This window comes from Thunnus maccoyii, chromosome 2 (assembly GCF_910596095.1).
Source record: "Thunnus maccoyii chromosome 2, fThuMac1.1, whole genome shotgun sequence".
In the NCBI taxonomy this organism is placed as follows: domain Eukaryota; kingdom Metazoa; phylum Chordata; class Actinopteri; order Scombriformes; family Scombridae; genus Thunnus; species Thunnus maccoyii.
Genome location: NC_056534.1, coordinates 36,259,549 through 36,285,955, shown reverse-complemented (window position 1 = coordinate 36,285,955; position 26,407 = coordinate 36,259,549). Strand labels below are relative to the sequence as shown.

At 42.3% G+C, this 26,407-nt stretch overlaps 1 protein-coding gene across 4 annotated transcripts in view; it reads right to left on the bottom strand.

Annotated features, from left to right (window-relative positions):
- Positions 1 to 1,335: 1,335 nt before the first annotated feature.
- Positions 1,336 to 26,407, bottom strand: part of ntn1a (netrin 1a) — a 59,774-nt gene continuing 34,702 nt past the window's right edge. For 3 of the 4 annotated variants that reach the window (XM_042434730.1, XM_042434722.1, XM_042434734.1), the window contains exons 3-7: positions 25,653 to 25,841; positions 16,831 to 16,980; positions 14,410 to 14,463; positions 6,064 to 6,138; positions 1,336 to 1,759 (exon numbers count right to left, since the gene is read on the bottom strand). In XM_042434730.1, coding sequence (XP_042290664.1) covers positions 1,431 to 1,759; positions 6,064 to 6,138; positions 14,410 to 14,463; positions 16,831 to 16,980; positions 25,653 to 25,841 — 797 coding nt within the window. In that variant the 3' untranslated portion in view covers positions 1,336 to 1,430. The remainder of the gene's footprint in view (positions 1,760 to 6,063; positions 6,139 to 14,409; positions 14,464 to 16,830; positions 16,981 to 25,652; positions 25,842 to 26,407) is intronic. The other variant, XM_042434742.1, reaches the window with a different exon arrangement.

Sequence of the window (26,407 nt, the reverse complement as noted above, 5' to 3'; positions counted from 1 at the left end):
GTTGCACTTGTGAAATAATATATGCACCTCCGTCAGTATCCTCTGAGAACATGTTGTACCTGCAGCTGCACTGCGTTACTTTCACCCGCACAACCTGAACGTTGCATCCACTCTGCAACGACCTTCCGTCGGACAGTCCGAATCATTTTGTGGTGGAACAAGAGTGATACTGTCAGTAGAATTAAAACAAAAAAAAAATACATTTGACATCTTATTTTGTAGCCACTTCAGAAGCCATATTCATTCTAATTTATTTCTATTTGCTCTACTCAAGAACAACTCATGATTTTGTGAATATTTGCAAAGGATTTTTAGAACAATCCACGTGGCCGGCCACTTGTCTGGCTTCTGTAAGTCAGTTGTTAAACTCCTGTTGGAGTTATGAAATAATAACAAAAGAAAAACATCACAGTTACTGTAAGTACCGAACATGAAATCAGTCATTTTAAATGCATTCTGCCCCCCCTCCCCCCACCCGAAAGAGACGAATTTAACATTAGTACCATCAGCAGCACCAGTTAGTGAATTGAACATTACTGTCTCAAATGAGAACTTTTTCACATGCAGGTTTGTACAAATACTGAACCACCAAAAAATGAACCAGTGAGATCTGAAAGGGCAAATACGGCGGCAAAAATATGCTGAAGATTCATTAGGTGAAAAATGCTTTAGTCAATACTGTGTTTTATCTTCTGTCACTTGAAAACCTTGTAAAAATCCTAATTTGCTAAAAATGTAGGACGTCAGATTTCTTGTTTCTTGAGTTTGCAGATACCTACATTTGTATAGGAGAGAGAAATGGCAACTTTAACTTGACAGATAAATGTATTATGCATTTCTGTGGCTTAGAAACAATAGTTTTTTTTATGGCACAATTCTGAATTGAGGAAATATTGCTGCCTCAGTCAGATCAGTGAAGACTTTTGATGAAACAAGCTCCCTTCTCAGCTAAGAATACAATAAGAAAACCATGCAGAGGCAATATTGCAGTGGTAATTAAGTGGTTTTTTTTTTTTTTCTGTGTCATTTTTGCACCAGCAGAAAATGTCCATAAAATTAAAACATAAAATATAATGATTTCATACTGAGATAAAGAAAATGAACACAAATAACTTTATATACTGGTAATAGGTGCAAATTCGGCAAATCCACAAGAGAGACAAATCTCAAAGTAAAATAAACCATAAAACCAAATCTGCAAGGTGAGCTCCTTCAACAAAAGTTCACTAGAAAAAAAAAAAAAAAAATCATCCTAAATAATTCTCTTCATGCTTCTACACAAAAAAGCAGCGACATAAACAGTCTCTTCTCTGTCCATAGTCTCCTGTCTGTCTCTCTTTCACTCTTTTTTTTTTTTTTTTTTTAAATCACCCGCTCAGCTTTTCTCTTGAATTCCTCTCCTTCTCCGGCTTCCTCTCCATCTTTTCCGCCTATGGCTTCTTGCACTTGCCTTTCTTCTCACGCTGTTGGAACTTCCTGAGCCTGCGCGCCCACGTGTCCCTCCACTGGATAACCAGGCTGCCTTTGTCGGCCACCACTCCGCTCTGGCCGGGGGAGTCCTCGTCGTTCCCCAGCAGCAGGTACTTCTTCCCGGGTTTGATCTTGGGACATTTGCAGGCCACGTCTTTGGCACGGACCCACAGGAACTGGTCCCCGCGGCGGATGCGGCTTTCTCCTTGCTTGTAGACGGAGATGATGTTGACGGTGAACTTCCACCACTCGCCGGCCTTGTCCGCCTTCAGTATGTGCACCTGGACGGCTGCAGTGTGAGGTCGAAATCGAAGGAAGGAAAAGGAAAAGAGATGACAATTGTGAGATTTCAGTTCAGTACCTTAAACTTGGATTTAAAAAGTCATTCTCTTCAAACACCTACGCACTTACAGTCTGTCCACAAGTGATTGTGTACGTCATGCTGTGCAACAGTTACCTTACAATTACACGTTTTACCAAAAATACTACTGGCCTTCTCAGGCAATTTTTACTCCCTTTCCACTGAAATTTCTCTCTCATCAGATAGTTTACTATCATAATAAAATAAGACAAAGTAGGTCAACTAACCACCACTCTCCTGCATGGATATATATATAGCTATTTTTATTATTTTAATGAGAACTTGCTCTTTACTTCAATTTGCTGCATCAGCTTCTCACCAAGGAGTAACCACCACATTCAAAAATCTGTCACCAAGGAAAGAGAGGGTCTTATTTCTTGCACGCACACTGGCTCTTTTTCCAGCTGTGGCCCGTATCCAAACATCAGCAGACTCTGTTCTCAGTAAGCACGAGCTTAGAAACCACGCTGCTGCTGCAAAGAGGGATCTTGTCACAGCATCCAGAGCTCTGATACCTCCTGTGAGCACCGACTAATCTGGCCTTGGTACCTCCTCCTTCTTAGATTCAGGATGTCTTTTGTTGCAATGCATTAATACAGTTTTAGATAATTCACTTTCAAAAAGAAGATAACAAAACAAAATGAAGGGTGGTACCAGGTTTCAGACCTCTAAATCACTGTCCATGTCCAAAGTGGATGACTGCATAAAGGAAAACTAAATGTAAATCAAGTCTGTTAAACAGGTTAATTATTATGAGAAAATCAGTTCTGGCATCAGGCATCAATACCAAGTCAAGCATTATTGTATTGTAAATAAGAGAAATGATAAGATCCTGGAAAATCTTGGTAACAGGCATCCAATAAACTACCCCAAACAAAATAGTACCCTAAGTCCGTAAATGGACGCGCGTCTATATAGTCTTTATCCATAGTGGAAAGGGCTGGTCTATGGTCCAGTTATAATATACAGTACAGCTCCACATGTCCATTACCACTGACAGAGCAGGGTGATTTGTAATGTGATTAGGAGGTAAGGTAGGGCCATTAGAGACGTTAGCTGGAAAGACACTCAGTGATATCACATGATGAATGAACTGGTGCGTTCCTCAGAGAGAGGGAGGAAAGAGAGAGGGTTGCCTCTCATGGATCCTTACCTTGCATGTATCAATATGTATTATATTGACCAGATCTCTATTAAGTTCCATTATACTTCTCCTGTACTTATGGGACAGCTTTTGCAATGAACCATCGTGTAACAGGGTCATTGGTTTCACCTTCAGCATGGAGTTAATGGGGCTGAACGCGTATGGAAGTATAAAGATCCTGTATCCAGTGCAGGTTGTGTGCCATATATACTGGATCACTGCCTTGGGATTCACACTTAATGGATGGTGAAGATCGAAAACTTTTTCAGCTGAAATGTGGCGTAGTAACCTCCTGACTCAGAAAACCCAAAACATTTTCTTCTTTTCAACCAAATCTTTTGGTGTTCTTGCTGTACTGAAATCTGATGAAGCTGCCTTTAGTTTATAGTTTTTCTGAGGACTTAAGATGTGCTCACAATCTCACTTCTTTCACATTCTTACTGTTGCATTGCAATAACAACTACCTTCATGTCAGCTTTTTTTCTTTCATTGTTGGCAAATTCCATCGTAGTACTTCTGCTACTACTTGCAGTTTTATGTCACCAGGAGGCCCCGTGTCAGAAGGGCCTGAGTGGCTTGTGCTGTGTGACCTGATGATGACCTCTGCACCACCTTGCAGCTACCAGCTGCCACCAGGTGCTGTTCCCTCTGTTTGTGTTTGGACAACAATCACTGTACGCTGCGGACGCTGAGATACTCAGAGTAGTTATCCTCAGGATTCTGCTGAGATCAGACGTTTCCACCCCCTCCTTCCCTGCACCCCCCCCCCCCCCGCTCCCTCCTGTGATTCTTTATATGCGTCTGCATATCGACTACAGAAGCTTGTAGCATCGTTTCCCGACGCAGCATGGAGCCCGGCTCCCCTGCTGATCTTTTCAAAACAAATCCAAAGCTACGACTCCCTTTTTCTCTCTCTCTCAACTTATCCTGTAGATTTACATTGTGTTTGACTTTTTGATCCGCTCTGCTGAGCCCTCATGTGGTAAATACCGCACTGAGAATCTTGTTCTGGTCTGTTATGGATCTTGAATATGCTGTTGGGAAACTGGATGGATATGACAAGAACCTTTTTTTGTGGTTCTCATGTACATCGCCGACACAAAGCCTCCCTGGTGAAGGCAAGGCGAGTTGAAAATGGATTATCCTGTGCCCAGAGGACGGTGGACAGAAGTATTATATGTAAAGTTTTTAAAAAATACCTGATTATAAAGTTTTTTTTAAAACTCATCAAAAGTTGAGAGGGAAAAATGTATTTCTTTTGAGTGCAGGACTGCTGTATATCAATACATTAAATATGGGCTACACTGGTCATTGGCCAATTCTGTCCATATTTATAACTAATCAGTTGCACACCATTTCTAACAAGACAATGATAAGACACATTCTCTACAGTCTTATAATTAAATTCCACTGAATCCCAAAGTTTGTACTATCTTTTCTTCCTACCTGCCTCCAACTCTGCCCTCTACATAAAAATATCCTGCAAGTCTACACGTACCCGTTTGGTGCTAAAAGACAAACTTCCATGTGTCTTTTGCTTGAGTGCTACTATCTCAACCATCAGTACCAGCAGATCCTCTACGCTTAACACACACGCACAACACATGCTAAATTAGACCGGAGGCTTCTCTATGTTGTGTTGGGAGATGTACATGTATGAGGGTACTCTGTGATGTGTTGAGTGATGGTTTCTGCAGCTCAACAGCAGGAAATCCTGATGTCTCTTTTTACCTCTCCGCCCTCCGCTGTCTGCTGTTATCGTTCGGTAGGTTTTACATAACTGTTTGACATATTTTTTTGTTATCTGTGATTGTAGATCTGAAAATTTGAAATGTAATGTTAACACCACTGTCTGCTGTTTGGCTAAACCAAAGAAATGAACGCAGCCGTGTAGCAGATCCATTCACGCATGAGCTGGTACATATTTCACAGACGAGGCCATTCTCACGACATCGACGGCAAGGTATAGGCAAATGGTGGAAAAGGAGGTGTCTATAAGCTGACCCCCTAACTCCTCCAAATCCCTGAGGAACAAAGCCCGGGCCTGTCCGTCAAGCTGCTGAGGTATGCTGCAGGATGCCGCTGCTTGGTTGACCGGTTCAGCAGCCTGACTTCAATCAGAGGAGGAGATAGAGGGAGGGGAAGAGGGGAGAGGTCATACGTCTTATCCACACCTTGAATGGCATGGCGGACGGACGGTCACAGGAATGCAGCGAGAAACACATCGGTTGTGGGGGAAGTGGGCCGCCTTAATGAGGATCTCTTATAGAGAGCACCCACTGTCCGTCACACTGCCTTTGCTTTATCCGCTTGAGTCTTAAATGCCAGCTCGGAGACACAACCCTCCTCTCACACACACACACACACACACACACACACACACACACACACACACACACACACACACACACACCTCAGCCTAATTCTTTATCCTGTCCTTTCTCTCAAACTCCTTTTTTTTTTCTCCTTGTGTTTGTCTGCTTCTCTCTTCCTCCTTGAAGATCTCCTCTGTTTGATCCTTTGTCTCTGTGCAATGAAAGCTGGAGTAAGCCATCAGTAAAAATGCCCTCCCCTGTAAACTGTAGCAGCTCCCCCAGCAACAGAAAGCTGGACTGAGATTAGGATTTGGTGCATAAATGGATAAGCATATGCACATGCCAAAGAAAGAACTGGGCAGGTTCTGGAGGTGTAGCTAAATAGTCACTTTCATTGGTTAATCAGTGTATATTTCCTCTTTTTAAATGATACAGTTCTGATTTCAATCTGAGAAATGAGCAATTCCACTACGCCTTTAAATTGACGTTATCACTGTTTATACAGCAAATTACAGCGGAGGCTTATATCAGAATTTTCTCAAATTAATCGTTTATTTCTTGTTTTCTGAGCCTGCCAACTCGTTCCTTTTCCAACTGCAGAATGAGAAACATGTTGTTGTTGTTGTTTTTTTTTTTTTTTTTTTACCTGAGCCAAGTCAATGAAAAAGTTAACCATGTGTTTCTTCCATTAGAGCACATGCTTTTAAGATTTCCTGTAAAAATCAATGTTAATCCAAGTCATTAAATGAGCTGTGCGTCGTCGGCTGACTCACCGTAATCTTTCTTGCAGTACTTCTTCATGTTGATTTTCAGTTTGCCTTTAGACGCTTTGCAGTAAGAGTCGCAGTCTGCAAGCAGAGGAAGAGAAAATACAGTTAGAGCACAGGGAGAAAACAAACAATGGATTATTTATGTCGGAGTATGATTGCATCTGTTTTTTTAAGTTATTTGGGCAAAAAGGTTTTCTGAATTTTAAATTATGTGGGCCTCCAACCACGTGTAACCTACAAAGCTGAAGTATATGAGAATAATTTTTAATGACTTTTCATTTAAAATCAGGTCAATTGTTCCCAGAATTTTGCCAAATAAATTGTGGTCAAAGAAAAATTATGAAACTAAATATATAATTTGACAATTTGATAAATAAATAAATAAAAATAAATAAATATATGAACATTTTTTTAAAAATGACACAAAAATAATTGCTTTGAAATGTCTTTTTCTTATGCTCTGATAAAGGCTTTTATCAGCCTGCTGTTTTTTCCTTGACTCTATTTTTTGGAAAATATAGACATTGACAGTTTGAAATTTCTCTCCATGTAAATAATTTCTCATCCACTCCCTATTGCTTAACGTCTGTTGTAAAATAAAGAGTCAACATAATTCCACATGCCCTCTGTAGTGCATACAGAGCTACATATATAGAAAAATGTTAACAGTACAAAATATATGTTGATATATATGTTGCATAGCTGTAACAGGTACGTTAGAGTTTTAAAATACATTTTTTGGGACTGGACCAGACTGCTGATTATGCATTGCTTTGAGCTAAACTATAATAATGACACTTTGCTGGCAACATTCTTTGGGTTACTGGTAACCATCATGTGTGGTGGTGAGGACCCCTGAATGGAGCTGATGGTACCAGCAGCAGTTTTTGGAGAAACTGCCGTCTCCCCACTTATTCCCTGTCAGACTGTGGGAATGAGTCAAGCCTATGCAGACCACCCTCCACCCACTTCAACCCCCCCACCCCCCCATCTCCCTCCAAATCTCACCTCACTTGTCACTTCAGCCCCCGACCTCTCTCGAACCCCCCCCCCCCCTCAAAAAAAAAAAAAACCTGGGATCACTTCAAGGCCCCACCGAGGACCATGTCAAACTTTTGCATTCATTGCAGTGTGGACAGGGGAGAAAGAGCGCTGGGGGCCGGCAGCTATTCGAGGGAGTGGAAGGGTGGGGGGTGTGAAGGGGGTCAATGCCACACAAAGGGAGGTCAGGAAGGGAAAATTAGCCATCCATGAAGCGTTAGGCAGAGGACACTTTTTTTTGTGAGGGGGTGGGGAGGGCGGGGGGGGGGGGGGGGGGGGTGCGTCCACTCTGGAGCCATGAACAAATAAATACCTCACGCAGGCAAAGGGGTCACCCAAATCGCTCCACAGCCTTCTGCTGTGACTGGTATGTACGCATGAACACTTTGAGGTAGCTGAGTGAGCACTTAAAGTTGATTACAGCTTGATTCATCATCTGGATAACAGCCTCAAAACAGAAAAATCATGCAGAAAATCATGTAGAGCTTTCATTAAAGTTTGTATATTCCATGTGCGGTGGAGAAAAGGGAACATCTGAATGTCTACACGGATTAAAAATGAAGAGAAGATGACTTCTATACTGCATACTCTGTGGACAGAGATAAATAATATAGACAGCTCTATAATCAAGATATGCAAATACATAAAAATATGCAAGTTTCCAAATCAAGAACATGTTGACACCAGTGAGTCTACGTGTTCTAGGGAACATTTTTATCTTCCACCCCAACATCATTTTATCGACACCCACGGGCGTTGTGTATTAAAACTAGCTTTTGCGTCTTGTCCTAACAGATCCATGTGGATATGCATTTGCCATCAAGTTTTATGATTACCAGGAGGTGAAGGAGGCAACAGTACATCCCTCCCTCCACTTTGCTGGCCCCAGCGAGTACATAGCCTCAGTTATTGCCCCATGCTATGTTATCAAGCTGCCAGCCACTTACAGTGCGCGCCAAAATAACGTGACATGAGGCCAAATCATAGAGGAAAAAAAAACAAAGAAACTTTTTCTTCTTTTTCTCTGATCTTTAGCCCCCTCCCAACTGGCAGAAATTGGATCCAGAGTACTGATTCGGTTTACGCTTCAGTGCTGCAAATTGTAACGGGTATAGTAGAAGAAAAGTAGGGAGGAAGAGATGGATGGACAGCTGGTAGTATAGTGGAGGAGAGTGATGGGGTTGTGGAAGAAGGATTGGAGCTTTCAGGCAGCCTGAATATGAACAAACTTCATTGTTGTGAGCAGATCTTTGCTCCATGCCTTTACTCTCCTTTATACTCTATTTGAATGAGGTTGCCTGGGGAACACTGCAACAAGAAAAAATGCATCCAAAAAAAGGGAAGGAGGCGGGAGAATGGATACTGGTAGAGAGCAAAGGGGTGGAGAGGTTGACCAAAAAAAAAACAAAAAAAAAAAAAAAGAAGACAGGAGGGAAGTTTATCAGGGGGGTGGGAAGAAGAAGAGGAGGAGGAGGAGGAGGACCAGACCCCAAATCAGCAAAAAGCCCAAAGCTGGTAGCCTCATGAGCTGGCTAGCAAGGCCACAAAGCTGGTGCTAGTGGTAGTAAATAAAGAGTGTAACAAAAATAGGCAAAGTAAATGAAACAGAGGAGCCTATATGAGCTGGCCCTGATTACCATGTAAATGATAGAAGGGGGAGCTGTGGAAAGGAAGCTTTGTTTTCTCATAACCCCCCTTGATGCCATCATGATACTTCCCTTTGATAGCCTTTCGTTCCCCATTAGTGTACCCCTGAGACACAGCTCTGGGCCCCGCTGAGAGAACCCCAAGATCCCCATTTAGGGCCAGGCAGTCCCCTACCGTGAGGACAAATGTTCCCTTTGTGTACGCGTTACAAGCAGGGGAAGTGGGAGCAGTCCTGTAGCACTGAGCTAAAATGTGCTTTGGGTGTTCTGAGTAGATGTAGTTACTACAGCGCTTTGTTTCCTGCCTTTCAGAGCACTGAGAAGTGCGTAACTGAGAGGTGGACCTTTGGCCCTTCTATCAAAGTGCTGTACAGCCCTTTAAGCTAATCGTTTTCATTTCAGATGCCTCTTACTCAAGCTGCTCCGAGAGGATACAGTACTGTACAGTTCTATGTATGTGAGCCAGAACTTTACAGTGCCCATAGACGGAAACAAAACTAGGCTCAGGTTCATTTCAGTAGACAACAATACAGTAACATATATAGTTAAACTTGTTGTAAACAATGCTGCGCACAAACTTCACTGTGGATTTGTTTAGTTTGCTTACTGACGCTTCACATCAGGTAACAGGTACCAAAACCTAAATGAGCCCGAAATCTTAATGATCAACAGAAAGTCCGTGTATTCCCATGAGAAAATGTGATTCGTAACAGATTTACTTTATCGGATCACCTGTCAAACTGCAACAGGCAACCAAGGAATTCCAAAGAATCAAGACCAAAAAAAGAGAAGCCCTTGATATCTCTCTAAGAGACTGAAACAACACGTCAACCGAGGAGACAAAATGAAGAGTTTAGTGTGAGATTTAGGCTAAACAAAAGCAATGATCAGGAGAAATGAGAAAGGAGAAGCTTTTCTGGAGGGCAAATCAAGCAAACATATGTTAGAAAATTGCAGACAATTACACAACTGGGCTGGTATGCTAACAATTCAACATTTAGCCAGGAAAGTGGTACACGTTATGGAGCCAAAAGGCCTGTTTCATGAGAGCAATTTGCGAGCACTACTTGCAGATTGTATCAGCGTCCCGTTTCAGAAAAGATTGTCACTCTCAAAATGCAGATAAATTTGCAAGTCCTGCAGTTCTCTTGCGTCCTCATGCACGGTTTGCAAGTATAGTGTTCCCTTGGATTTGTTCAATGTGTCAAAATTAGCAACAGAAGAAATTCCTATGTGTCAAGTCGCAACTTGCATGTTGTAAAAGTGCTGAAACGGACCCCAGATCCATTGTGTTTGTGCTACTATCCATAAAGATGTCTATCAGTTTAAAAGTATTTACAAAATTATAACACTTCCCTCGAGGTGATCACGTCTGCAAGATAAAAATTTATGGGTCATGTCAGCTGGGTGCATATAAACCAAAGATGGAAAGCTGCTTTGTTCACTAGACATCAAATAGAGTTTCAATAAGAATTATGGTTGCATTTGGTTTAATTTTAAAAATTAAGATGGTATTTTCTTTGGTATTTGTCTGATCATAAGTGAAACAACTCTACACAACACATTAATTCATCCAGATTTTATTGAGTTTATTGATTAAAAAGTTCAGGTCACTTTGCGGGCAAGTGTGAACGACAATCCATCTGAACCATGTCGACACGCTCTGGATATATCTAGATACAAGATCCTCAGTGCAGAACATGACCGCAGAGGCAAAGCGGTATCAGAGGTACCAGAGCGGTGAGACAAGGAGGTGTGAATGACGGCCCAGGAGGAGGGCTTTCTCCCTTGAACCAGACTGATTGAGAATCAAATTGCGGCAAATAAAGCATGTAATTAGATTATGGAGCCCAATGTGCTGCCCTGCTCTGTTCTCCGCTGCTCTGCTCTGCTCTGCTCTGCGCTGGGCTGCTTACACCAGAGCCGTGAGTTTGGATCCTGTCCAGCAAAGACAGAGAGAGAAAAGAGGGGAGAAATAGAGGGACCCCCCACCCCTGCTTCTCTCACTGCATTGTCCGAAAGTAAAAGATAGTTTGTTTTTGGCAGGCAACAGCCGGCGAAGGGGCGGCTAGAATTCTTGACCTGATTTGAGATTTTACTTTCCGGTGACATGCAAACAGTCTGGATGAGCTGTTACTGTAACTGATGAGTTTCAGATGAGTCAGCGGGGACTCCTGTTTGTTATCACTTCAAGAAAATGAGAAAGGAAATAAACCTGCCAAAGTTTTCATGGCATTAAAAAAGGGTTTCAAGCACCAAAAAGTAAATTGTATGCAAGAGGTTCATATTGATAATGAGAATTTGATACTGTGTAATCGCGTAATAAGATCGGTGGAGTCATTGAGAACCGGACAGGGTGTGTGAAGTAAGACTCATGTCCAAAAAATCCAAGGAGGGGTCCACCACAGATTCTGATCACTTCCAGCCACAGACAAGACAGACAAGGCTGAAACTTGTTACCCGTATGAGCCTCATCACGGTCACTCCAATTCTCCCTCTCCTCATCATCATTAGTTGCATTCACATCCTGTGTATCCTGACAGGCCTGGGCGGCCATCGCAGGTCATCAGCGGTTAATCTCCTCCACATTTCGTTGCCGTGCAGACGTCTCTGTCACGACCCGTGGGAGTGGCGACTCACACCATCCGTGACCTACCAGCACAATGTGTGTTTTGTCTGGGCCACACCATCGGAGGTATTCTCCATGCATTCCAGCCCTCCGTGTGGTCGAGAGGGGGAGAGCTCTGCTGCAGGAGACAAATTAATATCCACTCCATTTTCCCTCGCACTCTCCTTTCACTCCCCCCCCCCCAAAAAAACGTCCCCCCGTCGTTCAGCTGAGGCGCAACAAGGCACCTGCCTAACAGCTGTCAGCCTGACACCCCCTTGTCTCACACACACACACACACACACACATGCATGCACATACACATTTTCTCTTTTTCACATATCTTTCTACTGATTCTCTAATCCACCCTCATTTCTTCACTATCTTCTTCCTCTTTTTTCTGCTCCATACTGTTTTCTTCTTCTCTTCCGTCTACTCCCATTTCTTTTCTCATGTTTTTAGTTTTCCATGTTGTGGTTTTCCCTTTTCCCTCTTGTTTTTTCTTCCTCTCCATCATCTTCCTCCTCTTATTGTCTTATCCAAGTTCCTTGGTCCCCTTTACTTTTTTCCCCTTTTATTAAATGTATAGAACACACTTTTCTGAAGTAGCCTGTAGGGTAACTCCTCTTCTTCCTCTTCCTCCTCCTCCTCCTCCTCTTCTTCTTCTTCTACTTCTACTATTATACATGTGTCCATATTTAATTTTGTGTCTTATGAAAATGTATTATTTATGAAATCGATTATTGCTGAATTGCTTTGTGTATTTTCCTTTCACATAAGGCTATAAAGCACTTCAACAAGTATTTGCAGCACAACTATCACTACTACTAATAATAATGACAAGAACATCATTTTTTACATATATAATAATATTATTTACTCTGGTGCAGGTACTGTTAGCAGGATAGAAAATATTGTTCAGTGCTCTGATAAAATCACCACATCTGTTTGTAATCACATGATATCATAGCTGTTCAAACACCAGGCCGAGCAGAAGTGTGTTTGCTGTGTAACTTTCTGAGGGTAACATATGCATCCTCTGAGCCTCGAGCCAGGTCGGTCCGGCGGGACCTTCGGCTACTCATGATTCTGACGTGACCAACGCAGGACATCCATCAAGGTGCTCCACCTCGCAATCTGCTTGATTTCAACCTCTCTGGGCCGAGCGGACTCGTGCCCATTATACATCCGAGGGAATTCCCAGAACTCTCGGCCGTGATTAGATTATAGTGTAGCTACATGGTCCGCATCATTACACAGTCTCCTTCAGGTTGTGTTTACATTAGTTCAATGACACGGTTTAACCAATGGGATTATGAGAAGAGATTTTTTTTGCTTTAAAACAGGATGTAGCTACAGGCCAAGATTTCACATAGCAACAGGGAACTGGTTGTGGTGTAGTTTTCATACTACAGACCACAGAGTGTTTGTTGTTTGATGATCAAATATTCCAACAAAAATAAATCCTATTAATGTTATATCTTAAACTGATCAGTTTGGAATTTGTTCAAGTTGATAAAGTAACACAGGTCCTTCTCTCACTTGCCCAGTAATCCCTCAGTGAGGTGAAGAAAATTTCCTGCACCCCAAAAGTGGACAGAGTCCTGACAAGGGGGCCCAGAGAAACTCCAGATATTCTAGCTCGGCACCACCCACAGTGTTATGTGAAGACAAAGCGTGAAACAGAGGGAGACGAAGGAGGTGGAGGAGAGCGAAAAGAGACTGAAAGAGAAAAGAAAAGAGGTGGAGGAGGGTTGGGGACCGGCGCTATCCTGACTGTGCTGTCAATCGAAGCTGTCCGGGGAATGTTTAGGGACCCCAGAGGGCCCGACAACAGCTGCAGGAGCCTCGTGCACACACTCACGTGCGCATATACACACACACACACCTTGGGCCTCCTGCAACGGCCTGGCTGACACTGACAAAAGTTGCTGCTTGCCAGATGACTCAACTTTTTCCACCACGAGGCCAAAGGATAAAATGCAGTGTGTTGTTCAACAGGGTTTGTACAGGTACGTCTGTTTATTAAGCACAGGTATCATTTGTGCCAGGAACCGTGCAATTGTATATGAATAAGTGAACCAGTTTATTTATCAATTGCAAAAAAAAGGGCATCAGATGTTGCTGGGCAACAAACCAAATATATCAAATTAACAACACTATGAATCTTTTACTGTTCCCAGTTTACTCACATGAAGATGTTCAATAAATAGAGCAGGTCCCGTATATAAATGACATATAATTCAACTGTAAATAGCTACAACAACCACTAACATATAACCAGGAATGCAGAAAACTATATTAATGAGGTACAAAACAAATCAGAAATTCGCTGGAACAAGAATAACAAGAAATTAATCATTTTTAATTTATCTTTATCAGACTAATTCTGACAATTTATCATGATATAGTCATAATATCACACACCCTTAAAGAATGGGACAGTGAAATCAGAGCTTCAGTGTGTTGACAGTGGATTGGCTTTCTATGCATACCACAATGTTACAGTGTAATTTTAAACAGGAATCATCTGGTAAGAGAATAATAATAAAAAAAAACATAATTGAATCCTACACTGAACTACAAGTTCTCCCAATCAATCCCTCTCTCACTCCACTGCATCAGACAGAAAAGACTGGTGGAAAAGGGAGATTGGAGAGATGAAAAAAAAAAATCATCGAATCAAACAAACTGCCAGGCCCCCACGCTACACGCCGGACCAACACCCCACTGCGCCGCAGTTACACTGATTAATTGCGAAAGTGTGAGAGATTAAAGGAGGCACATCCCAGGGTTGCTGCTAATGGGTTTAATATTCATGAAGCCCTAATAAGGAGGGGAAAAAGGCAAGAGGGATCCAATTTATCCTGAACTCTGTTTTTACACTTGTGGAAAAATATTGGGGGTGAGGCGTGGAAGTAGTGAAACATTCCGTATCCGTGTATACTGTATACACTTCCACAATATTTTCCTCACGCTTCCCTCAAGGCCAGATGTGTTTCAGCAGATGTTTAGTATGAAGATAAATACACAAACGATATTAGTTTGACTCACCTGAGGGCTCCTCTGTACTGCTGGCTGGAGTTGTAGGAGGTGTAACTGGAATCTCTGCTCCCAGAGAAAACATGACACACACAAAGAAAGATCAGCTCCATTATATTGCACATAAATATAAAGTATGTGTGTGTGTGTTTGTGTGCATGCATGTTGGATCAATATTTTTCTTTTTTCAACAGACAAGCTTTTAGTGTTATGGTTAATAGTAGACTGTAAATGTATAGCTTACTGATGAGGAGTTCTTTACTCAAACACTTTTCCCTAATTCTACTTTTGTTGCATTCCTCGTCTCTCTTTTCTAATTTTGTTTCATCTCTCTTCTGTCTTCTCTCTAATAAAAGCATAAACTGCTCAGACAGTGTAATCATTTGTATGATCTGTATGATGATGAAGGAAACCGTGTTGCACCTTGGTGTTCCCCTTCATCTACTGCCAAATTCTTTTTTCTCACTCTTCATTCATAAATTTCAAGCCTCCCTCTTATTCCTGCTTTCAGAAGATCCTCATCCACAAATTTCATAACCAATAAACCTTCTTCCTGAATTCTACGGATCAATCGCATGTTGGATGTTATCTACCAGCTGGCTCTTTATCACCACCAGCATCTAGACTCCACCACAACTTGTGTCTGTTGTTATATTAATTGAAATGAATATCCTTCATCATTTTCACGCTGTTATTTGTCTCCTCTTCTTCTCTTTGTACCCAGCTGCTGTGGAAAAACTACAACAGAGCTGTTGGCGGTTTGGATGTCCCCAGACTTGATTCTCTCAGCCCTCCTTCATACTCTGTTGTATTCACAAGTGGGTAGGAAGTTGACACTGAGGGAAACCATGCATGAAGAATGGCCCTCTTATCTCCAAAGAGGCAGGATGGCAACAAAAGGTATAAAACACACATAATGCCTTTTTATTATTGTGGATAGGGGAGAGAAGGGGCGTTTCAAAAAAAAAAAGTCTGTACAGAGCAGCGAGAGGGAATACAAGGACAAAAACGCAAAAATGTATCAAAGATGCATGCAAAGAAAGAGGCTGACACACTGAAGAAAGAGGTGCAAAACAGTGGTGATTTCAACTGTGCACAGGTGAAGAACTTTGTGTATGAGGGAAGAAAGAAAGAATCAAGTCTTTTGATCAAGTGAAATCAGATTTTCTCAGCTCCGATTAAGCTTCCTACAAAAAACTAAAACGTACACAACATTTATGTCTACTGCGCATCATAAATCAGAATCTGTGGAATGATGTGTACGCCTGTTGTTGACTTGTGGATGTAATGAGGCCTTCTCCCATGGTGGATCGGTCTATATCATAACAAGAAAAACAATTACTGCCAAAACAATGGCGCCTAAAGCCCAGAGGTCCCTGAGCTGATGTCGTTGATCAGCCTTCTTCCATCAGCCGCCACGCGTGCCAGTTCAAATAATGAGCCCGTTTCTCACAAATGACTTGTGTAGATTTATGGCTGACAGCCGTGGAACGTGCACATGAAGTCAAAGATATAATATGACTCTCGCTTAAACTAAAACTTGGCAAGAGCTATCGCTGAATCTAACGGACGGGCTGTAAAAAATTAAACTAGATTACACATCGATCATCAGAGAGGGACTTCATTTCCACCTCCTGCATGTCTGACACTTTAGCTCTGACTTAACATTCCCAGGAAATCAAAGATATCTGATAAGGTGATTTAATTTATTCCTTTACTGGACCTCAGCCATGCATATCCATGTAGAGATTTACTCCTCATAAGCATTTAATCCCTAGTATCTAATTACAATAGCGAGAGCTCTAATTAAAAGGTGTTGTTTTCAGAACGAGACAGAAGAGATCAATAAAATATCCATGAATTGTCATTAGCTCTGCTGCATTGATTCTGTGGGGCTTTAAGTCTTCCCTGAGGCAAAACTATATATTTTCATCATTTTGAAAACAATACAAGGACATTTTTTGGCTTACAAATGGTAAGTGGATGCTGAGAACAAGATTGATTTTGTAACTCAACCCAAAGCTTGCTGCACTTTTATCTAAAACACTTTGGAGCTTGGAGATGCCGGTGTTAACAGTTCTGGGTCTGTACTCAGATTTATGGAGACCGACGTACTGGGAAGGCTGCACCGCCATAACCTTGAGGTTCCGTTTAATGGTGTGTTTATTTAAGCTAGCAGATTTACTGGTCAGAGGAGTAACAGTCGAACACTAAACACTTGTCTGAAGAAAAGATGAGAGGACTGTTTGCCTTTACAGTGTATGTTTGCGTGTGTTTAGTGTGTGTATGTGTGTGGTTTTGATGCACTTGTGTGTATCATCATAAATTGCAGTTTCTGGTGTGCCCCTCCCTTTCAAAGGTGTGCAGTAGACCCGAGGCCAGGACATATTGTCCTGCGGTGAGGCAGATGTGGTAAAGACCGGTTCCACGTACTTATGCAGGGGGCAATGGGCGAGCGGCTCTGCTGGTAGCCTTTAGCACACCGGTTGCACGTGATACCGGTCACGCCGTCTTTACAGGGACATTGTCCTGTGGTTTGGTTACAGGTTTTGCCAGCAGCACCCACGGGATGGCAATCACATGCTGTGAGGAAACAGGAAGAAAGAGAAGTACAGTGAGTGGTCACACACACACACACACACACACACACACACATGTGAAGAGATACAAACATATACTATCTATAGAGAGTGCAGGTGGGTACACAGCAGCCATGGTGGCAACAATAACAGAGCGGTGAGAGACAGGTGGAGCGTGCACACAGAGACAGAACGACACAACACCACAGCTGGCGTGGCGTCATGACTGACAGAGCGACACATCCTCTAAGTTTACAGACATATCTTTACATTTTGGCGCCATTTGCTAATTAGCTAATTAGAAGCTGTCAAGACAGAGTATCTGCATCATCGTGAATCACAAATATGTCTGCGTGCGTTTGTGGCTGTTTGGCCTTGGTGCGCATATGAGTGTTGGAACGCACTGTGGGACTGCAGCTGTGTGTGTGAGGTAAAGAGAAAGGGTTGCGCATGTTTACCAAATGATAAAATAATGAAGGATAATCCTAATTGCCTGTTTCTGATTAATGCCGGCCTTTGAATGTAAGCCCAAAAACGTCTGTCACACTTCCTCCCAAACTGGGGGGTCTATCGAACACACATGCTCCAGGAATGTAATCATTTTCCAATTGTTCGCCCCAATCCAAGCCTTTCATTTATTTCACAGCCAAACCCCTGTCAGATTTGAAGTTGGTGTTGAATAATAGTTGTCTGAGAGTTTGTTCCTTTTCATCTACTTTTGGATATAAATAGTAGTGACTCTGGCAAGGAGAGGTGGTCGAATTAATAGTCTTCCACACGGATCCTGCCAGTCTAATCCAGACCAGAACAGACAGGCTAATCTATCACCATTTCCACTTTTTACATGAATAACCTACAGAGCCAAAAACACTGTTTGTCACCAAACTATCACCACTATATCCCTCAGACTGTAAGTGTCATATTTTCTGTTTATTTCCAATGGAAAACCAGTGATGCTGACTTTCAGCCTCAGGGTTGGGCTGGTTTTGCTCATTTGCTGCCCCTCCTTTAAGATGTTTTTCTGTGTTGTGTCACTTGTCACTCAGAGAGCCTTCAAAGGCGTAGCTGAATTATGTACTTTGAGGTTTGTGAGGGTATTTAGTGGTTTGGCCTGTTTAGTTTTTAACCACACAGACTGTTCAGCTCACAGGACTGAATTACAGCTTCAAAACAATCTGCTCGTTTTCAGCCAATTGTAGAGAAATTAGACTTCAAACTACAGATGTCAAAACACATTTTAATTAATAGTGAAGCTCACGCATACAATCGAAACCACTGGTTTGTACTGTATATTAATATAAAGGATTAAATTGTGGAATCTGATGGTGAGAACAGATTTTATTTGATTGTTTCTGTGTGAATTTATTTTAGCTAATAAAAGATGAAGTGTCAGTTTTAATGTAATGTGTTTTTTATCTTAACTTCGACCTCCAGCGTTGATGCGAGTTGTTATTTTGCCATCCTCTGGGGAAAAAACTGCTTAAAAGTGGTAAATGTAATACAGCATCTGTTCTCTTTATGATTGACCTCTGACCTTTAGAAACAACACAGTTGTTGTTTTGTAAGATATTTTGACAAGTGAGGCTCTACAAGACAACTCCATCCTCTGTAAGAAGTCCATCATTTTTTTAGGAGGCTCTGAATTCCAGCTGGCCACCTCTCCTCTCTATCTCAAACTCGTTCTCTCGCTTTTATCTCTATTGCCTGTTTCCTGTGATTCAGCTTCTGTTGCCACTCTTATCTCTCCTCGCTGTGTGAGCACTTGTGCTGTTTGCCCCTTCTTATCAGACCCACAGAGCCTCCTTAAAAGTGTGTGTACCTATTAGTACCTTTATCAGACCAATCTGTCACTGCTTTCATTGCTTAGTTATGTCTATCTCAGTGGGAGGAACAACACACACACACACACACACACACACACACACACACGGCCTCAGAAAGCCTTATAAACAGCGTGGAGGCCTGTCTAGCACGTCTTCAGGCCTGTAAATTTAGGAGTATGTCAGTGGTGTTCGAGGTAAAGGAGGGCAAAGTGCGTCTCTCCTCGGAGCTTCAGAGAGCTCAGGTTATATTTCCCGGTAACCGCGGCTCAGAGCCTCGAGTCTGCCAGTAAATCAAGGTGCACAGCACATGGTCTACAGGTGGGAAACACTCAGCCGATCCCCCTAACCCCCCCCCCCCCCCCCCCCACATTCGGTCCTCCTCATTGACTCGCTGTCCGGTTGGTTGACTCTCTGGCTGGATGACCCACCTATTGGCTAAAGGGCTGCCTTACTTTGTTTTGTGTGTGAGTCCACTTAACGGTAAAGTGGCTGCTTCGTGGCTACTCCAGATGGCTCGGGGAGATATGGGGACAACAGTGTGAACTGGCTGTTTCCTGACTCGCACTTTCAGAAAGAAAAACTTCACTAAAACGAGTTTTATGATTAGAAGTGTAGGGGTGTGTATATAAGAGCGCCTGCGATCCTTACTTAACAACATAGATCTGCGTCTGAGGGATTAGTCCTGTATAACTGTCACATTGCTTGATGAAGACAGAATTCATAACACTAAGGGAAGCTCTTGGCGCCGGGAGTTGCATATAAAAGAATGAAAAATGTTCTTGGTTAACGGGGAGAGGCTTTTTCAAAGGCGGGCGGTCGGGACCGAGTCTGAGATTGCACAATGTGAGAATTTTGAACTCTGCCAATCGTTTACCATAAAGCTGGTGTTTGAAGTCTGAACTCCGCTCCCCTGATTTGGTTTTGAGCGTTCAGAGCCAATAAGAATAATTTGTTGGCCCTGGAGTAAAGCCAAGCTACCCAAGCCTGCGTTCTATTATAATTAGGTTTCTGCTCCTCCACAAGTATCTTTGGAGAGCAGAGGGAGATGGTGTTATAGGGTTGTTGTACTACACATAAACAGCTTTCTAAATGATGTGTTTATCTAATAGAGGGCGTGCCTCGCTTGTTGTGTTGTTTAGTGTTTTATTGATCAGAATAATAGGCCGCAATGGCTCGAACAGTCATGCTTTTGGCCGCAGAGAGCGCCTTAAAAGTGGAGCTTATTTTATGAATGATGTTTGATGCACAAACGCTGCACATGTGTGTGTGTGTCGTTCTAATTGGAAACACGCAGATATCAGCGCACCCTCTGGAAATCCAAAACTAAAAGTGAAGTCATGAAAAACAATATTTTTCAAATCCCAAGCAGAAAACATTCTATATGCGGTCAATAAAAATAAAAAAAAAATAAAAAACCCTACTGTGTCAATGGAAGACATATGCTGAGGAGAGGGGGAGGAGGTTTTTTAACATGTTATTCTGATTGAAACAGACCGTCCCTCAATCAAAGCCTAATTTTCCTCTGTATGCAAAATATGTTCCTCATCATCCCACTGACCGATGTAATTATACGATGGTGGATGTTCGGATTCGAATGTGAGGGCCTGAATTCAATCCATCAGTCACAGAACCGACGCCAACCTGCTCAAGCTTGATTTTATTAAGTTTAGATGGTCCTCTGAGGAGGAGTAATCAGGAGCAGGGCTCATTATTTGGCACGGACCTCTTGTGCAGTTATCATTGTCCTTCGATATATAGACTCCACATCAAGAGGGATTCTTAAAGAAATCACTAAAATAAAGTTAAGAAGGGCTTCTCGAGTCAGCACCGGGGCAACAAAACAGCTGATGAAACTCTACATAGAGTTATCACCATAGAGTGACGTTTGCTATCTCAGTTATACGTCAGACGTGTTGAAAGACCACCCACAGTGCTGCATCTCTCCATCACTTATATAAGTTCATCTGTCAAATACGCTTCAAACAGTCAAAGATACAAACAAGAGCTGCTTGAAACATATTCTGTTGTTTACACTCTTACTCAATGAGGGGTGAAGTTATAAATTTCGGCGTGTAAATGTAGCCACCGGGCACAGCTCACTCTGCAGCGGATAAGCCGCTGCTCCCTTTCGCTCGTAATGGCCTTCTATGGAAATGAGTCGCTATCGGGGAGGATTGTATTACGCATATAAAAGCAAACTCTTGTGCTCCTCGACCTGCCCCGCGCTCCTACAGCGCTCATTCTCCTCCAAAAACCACACAGCCAAAAGGCTTTCTTTCAGTTCAATAAATAACCAAACCTCTTAATTGCTGTCACTTCGACGCAGCGCTCACGCTGCTTGAGGAGCGGACAGAAATTAGTTCTGCGGTTTGAGTTTCATTGAATTATGTTGAGTTATGATGTGGTAAACCTGAGAGAATTTGGCAGGGCGAGACTTGTGACAGCACGTAAAGGTGTTTGACATAAGGAAAAAGCTGTGTGTGGTAACTCTAAGTTCATTAACAGAGAAAGACACAGAGAGAGAGAGAGAGAGAGAGAGAGAGAGAGAGAGCATGCAGTATGGTGACACACATCTTTAAAGTCTTCATCTGTAACTTTCCAAATATAGTTTGCAAAAATATTTGAACTGGCAAAAGAAACAGTTCATGCTTTGTATCATTTGTCAGCTTGGGGTAATTACCGTAGATCCTTTATTGTAAGCCCGTTTTGATGTAACTGAATACCTCAGTAGAAGTTGGACAGTGTTTGCTTATAATTACACAGGGCTGGAGAGGTGGGAGGTGCAAAAAAACTCTGGCGAATTTCATGGATTAAATTGAACAAAACCGTTTGGGTAAGCTGACAATGTTATAAATGATGATGAAATGTGTTTATACTGTAGTTCGGTGAGAGGCAGTAGTGAACATGTAGGAGTCTCTGGTGTGGGTGAGATGATTTAGTATTTACTAGTTTGAGAGCTCTGATGTAATGAGTATATAACATGACTGCACTCCTGCTATGAGCCTATGGGACTATCATTATCTTAGAATGATAATATTATCATAGATCATATCAGTTAAGTGTTGTGGGATTCCAATCAGGGTGTATGGAGCTAACGTAACGCAGTGATGCTGCGCATGTGTGTTGTGATGTTGAGTATTAATAATGATCATAATCAATAATATCAATCATAAGAGCAGCAACAAAATATCTATTTTCATTATTTGTCTTTATCTGTTTTAATTTCATCTGTTTTGACTCATCATTTGGTCTATAAAATATCAGAAAATACTAAAAAAAAATGGCCATTGCTTGTTTTGTACAACCAGAATCTAAAGCACAAAGATATTTAATTTACTATCACATATAACATGACAAAGCAGCAAATGATCCCATTTGAGAGGCTGGAAAGAAAGATTAATGATTAATCATTATTATAACTGTTGCTGCTTAAAGGCACATTATGCAGGATTTTCTCTCAATCATTATTTATGACCCCATTGAAGTGAGTGGCGGTGTATGTATCTACAGAGACCTCAGGCCTTCTGCCTGTATTTTCTTATTATTTTTCTGTGTTCAGGACATTTCTGGGCTGCGACCGTTGGGCGGTGGACGTGTAGCCCCCGGCCAATAACAGTGCGCAGGGTGTGAGTGTATAAAAATAAAAATATAGCGTAGGAGCCAGATCATGAGCACACATCCGAGAGGAAGCCACGAAAATGGCGGACACAGTGCCGATGTTGTTGCACTTACGGTAGCAAGCAGTTCTAGTCGGCTTGAGTAAAGTCTGTCTCATTCTGACCGCTGTGGACTCTATGCCCTTCAGCAGACTGCTGTCCGCTGTGTGAGTGTGTGTGTGTGTGTGTGTGTGTGTGTGTGTGTGTGTGTGTGTGTGTGTGAGCACAGAGAGCCTGCCACAGAGAGGAGAGAGATGTTGAACCAGGGAGGAGGGGCCATTTTTTGAATGTTCCATTTACAAACCATAACTGACAAATCCTGCATAGTATGCCTTTAACTAATTCATGACTTTAATTGTCAAATGTTAATTGTTTCAGCTCTCATAATAATGACAGTGTGATTGAGGTTCATTAGCATTTTGAGTGTTGGGAAACCAAAAAAACCCTGTGACTCTTAACAAAGTCTGATTCTGTTAATTCTTGATGTGACTGAAACATAAACAGCAGATGGCCAAAATGATTGAACGTTGCGTGTACACATCACAGCAGCAAGATTCCCTCAGCGGGAGCGAGAGCACTGAGCAGAGTCAGAAAAGATGAGGAAAGCGGCCCTGCACAGAAACAGAATCCATGCATAGACGACAGATGATGAAGAAGAAGAAGAAGAAGGAGAGGCAGAGTTCCTGTCAGGCTCCAAATCAGTAGCACTTGTTATCAAAAAGGAGCTAAAATACAGAACCAGCCCCACATATCCAGATGCACATACACGATCAGTTTACCCCAGATGTCAGGTCTAAAGCAGACGTATTTTTCACAGCTTGTGACTCGCTATTTTGACTTTGACTTCATGACTCATTTATCCAAAGTTTCCTAACATCAAATTAGTCATCACTGTCGTATGAGAGCAGATTTCCACATCACTGAGAGCTGATTTTTCCTTACTGCAGGCGGACTGTGTTTTCGTCATGGTAAAAACATTTTATAGTAACACAAAATGTTTTAATTTTGTTCATCTGCTTCAGAATGCGAACCCAAAACCAACCATTAATTGATTTGTTCTCTCTGTTTTTGGTGACCCAAATGTTGTCTGCTTGCTTCCAAGGACTTTCTTTTTAAGCGGCTAGCACACTGAGAAACTCACCAGTGTGAGCAATAAAAAAAAAAAGTAATGAAAACAGTCTGTAATTATCTGAAATATGCTGGAGTAATCATTTGTTTCCTGATTAAAAACGCAAAGGTCTCCATCATCTAAAATGATGAGAAAATTATGGTATAAATAATACAGTTAATTACCAACTCAAATATGATTTAATTATTTACCAGACATGACCATAAAAATCAAATAAATTCTAGCACATATTTTCCTAATTAGAAAAAGCTATTATTCCTTTATGCTCTACATTAGGGCAGGTTTTATGTAAGTAGACTAGAGAATGTAACAAAAGCTTAAAGCTGTGCTGAAATGACCGGCAGGACCATCTAACTTTTTCCATTATGAGAAATTAGCCCTCATGAAAGTGAGTTATGGGATGCTGAAAGAATCAAGTCTTTGACACATGAGAAGGGATGTAAAAACAACAACAAAAAAAAAGAGGTTAAATCTCCACAATTAGCTCTCCTGGTAGACACAGCAGAGGATAGGGGTTAATGATACACAACGTCCCGTCGTGATGAATGTGTGTTTGCATTCCTGGACGACAGGAGAATGGGCCCAAAGCCACGGAAGGTGTTAATGTCAGTTTAGGAATATCGCTCATGAGTGGCTGCAGGGGTGAATAAATGTTTTTGTCAGAAAAGCTTTGTTATGAATTTGTGTTTCATGCAAAGGATGAAATGTGCTTGATATGGTTGCTGGATGTCAGCAATGTGATGAAGCTAAATGCAGCCTCTGTGACGTCTTTTTTTTACATTAGTTTGACAGTGTTTTCATTGCAGCAGCACTGAGCATGTCACCTTGGTGAAGGCACTTTCTGTATGTAAAAAGGTGCAAAAATAATAATATAAATCAGTCATGAATGCAGCTGAATAAAATACCAAATTACCAACCATCAGTGTTTGTCTTGTCTGAACTAACATGAGATTCTTTTTGCAGATGTTTTACTCCTCAGACATACCTCCTGTCAAACTGACTGATTGGTCAGTTTATTTATTTACTTCCTGGTGAATGATGTGGGAAAACGCAGGCTTAAACTGTCAGCAGGCAGCCAATATTTCCTCACAGACTTTTCTTTGGATGTGTGCGCTCTGCAACCTTCAAATGTGTTATTTCTGTGTGTTCAAGCTGTTTCTATACGAAGCATCTCTGAGGTGTCTCTGGGCTTGTTTGCACAGGGATTCTGCTCCTGTTATCTTTCCCTGCAGCTATAGGAGAGGTGAGAAAACATACCCTCTCTCTTTTCAATCACCCCTTCTTCTTCTTCCTCCTCCTCCTCCTCTCTGTCTTTGACCCTTATTAGCTACGGTGAGGGTTGATGGCAGGCGATTCATCCCAACACTGAGCAAGTGAGCACACCTGCATGAGGGTGTGTTCCTCTTGTCCTCCTCCTCTCTTCCTCTTCGTCTTACCCCCCCACGCCACCCCTCCTTCCCTCCCATCTTTCACTCTCTTGCCGCCGTTTTGCTTTGTCTTCTTTTCTTCTCTCTCCGTCCTACAGCCGTTTCCACCGATCTTCCTGAGCTGCCATTCGTCTCTGACTTGCACCGGGGGATCACTTCACACCTCGGGTCTGTTTTGTTTTGCTTGTCCTGTCATCCCCCTCACCCCCCCCCCCCCCCCCCCCCCCCTCGCAAATGAAGCTGAATAACTCAGTGTCGATGAGGGAACTCCCACCCCCCCAACCCGCCCATACCACGACGACAACCTCCTCAATCCCAACAGACCCCCAACTCATCTCCGCTGACAGAGGGAGATGAGGGCGAGACAGGCTCAGGAATGTAAAGACTGCAGGCTTCCCCCCACTTCCTGTAATTCATCTAAAACTCTTCTATATCAGACCTCAATAATCTGACTGGTGCCTGGTATTGAGTATTGCTCCCACATTCGATAATGTGGACTCAAAATATAAAAAAACCTCATTTTAAACTGAAGCTTTATACAACAAATAAATCTTTTTATTTACTTCTGTTAAAAGCTCATAGACATGGAGGGGAGTGTGCCGAGGTGAAAATAAAGGAAAAAAAAAAAAAGTGCACTGTACCCTTGCAGGCTTTCCTGTGTGAGATGGGTTTGGACAGGTCTCGGTAGTAGCCCTCTTTGCAGTAGTGACAGTGGCGACCGGCCGTGTTGTGGCGACAGTTGAGGCAGACTCCTCCGCTCTTCCTCCCCGACAGCTTGTACAGCTCCATGTTGAAGCGACACCTTCGAGCGTGAAGGTTGCAATTACAGGCTGCAGATGAGAGAACAGGTAAAAGATGAAGAAAACATTCAAGCAAGCAAAATCACTTTGTAAGAGGCTACAGCAGCATTTGTTTCAGCGAGCAAATGTACTTCACTTAAGTATTTTCTATGGTCATAGTTTAATATTGTCGTTTGTTTTTTTTAAGACCGAAATCTGACTTATGTCAAGAGAGTTTGAACTGAGGTCAAGCAATGCATCCTGTTTCTTTCTTTCAGTACCTCTCTCTAGTTCTCTTTTTCAAATGTCTTACTCAAATACTTCTCCACTCCTCATTCTCTTTTTTTTTCCCCCTCTAGCTCTTTTCCTCAAGGTCCTCTCCCTCTCTCCGGAGTCCATACTGTACTAAACATAAAGTGAAGGCCTGGTATTACCATTCCTCCATTCCCTGCAAATCCCTGCCGCTTGTTTACTGATGAGTAGTACAGTTGCCAGCGCTGAGTTTAATTAGCCGGCTGATGTTTATTCATGACTCTCTGGCAGCCTGAGTGAGGCAGACATGCCCAACTTCATTAAGGCCGGCCGTCCGAGACACCGGTCCTCCACCACCGCAGACA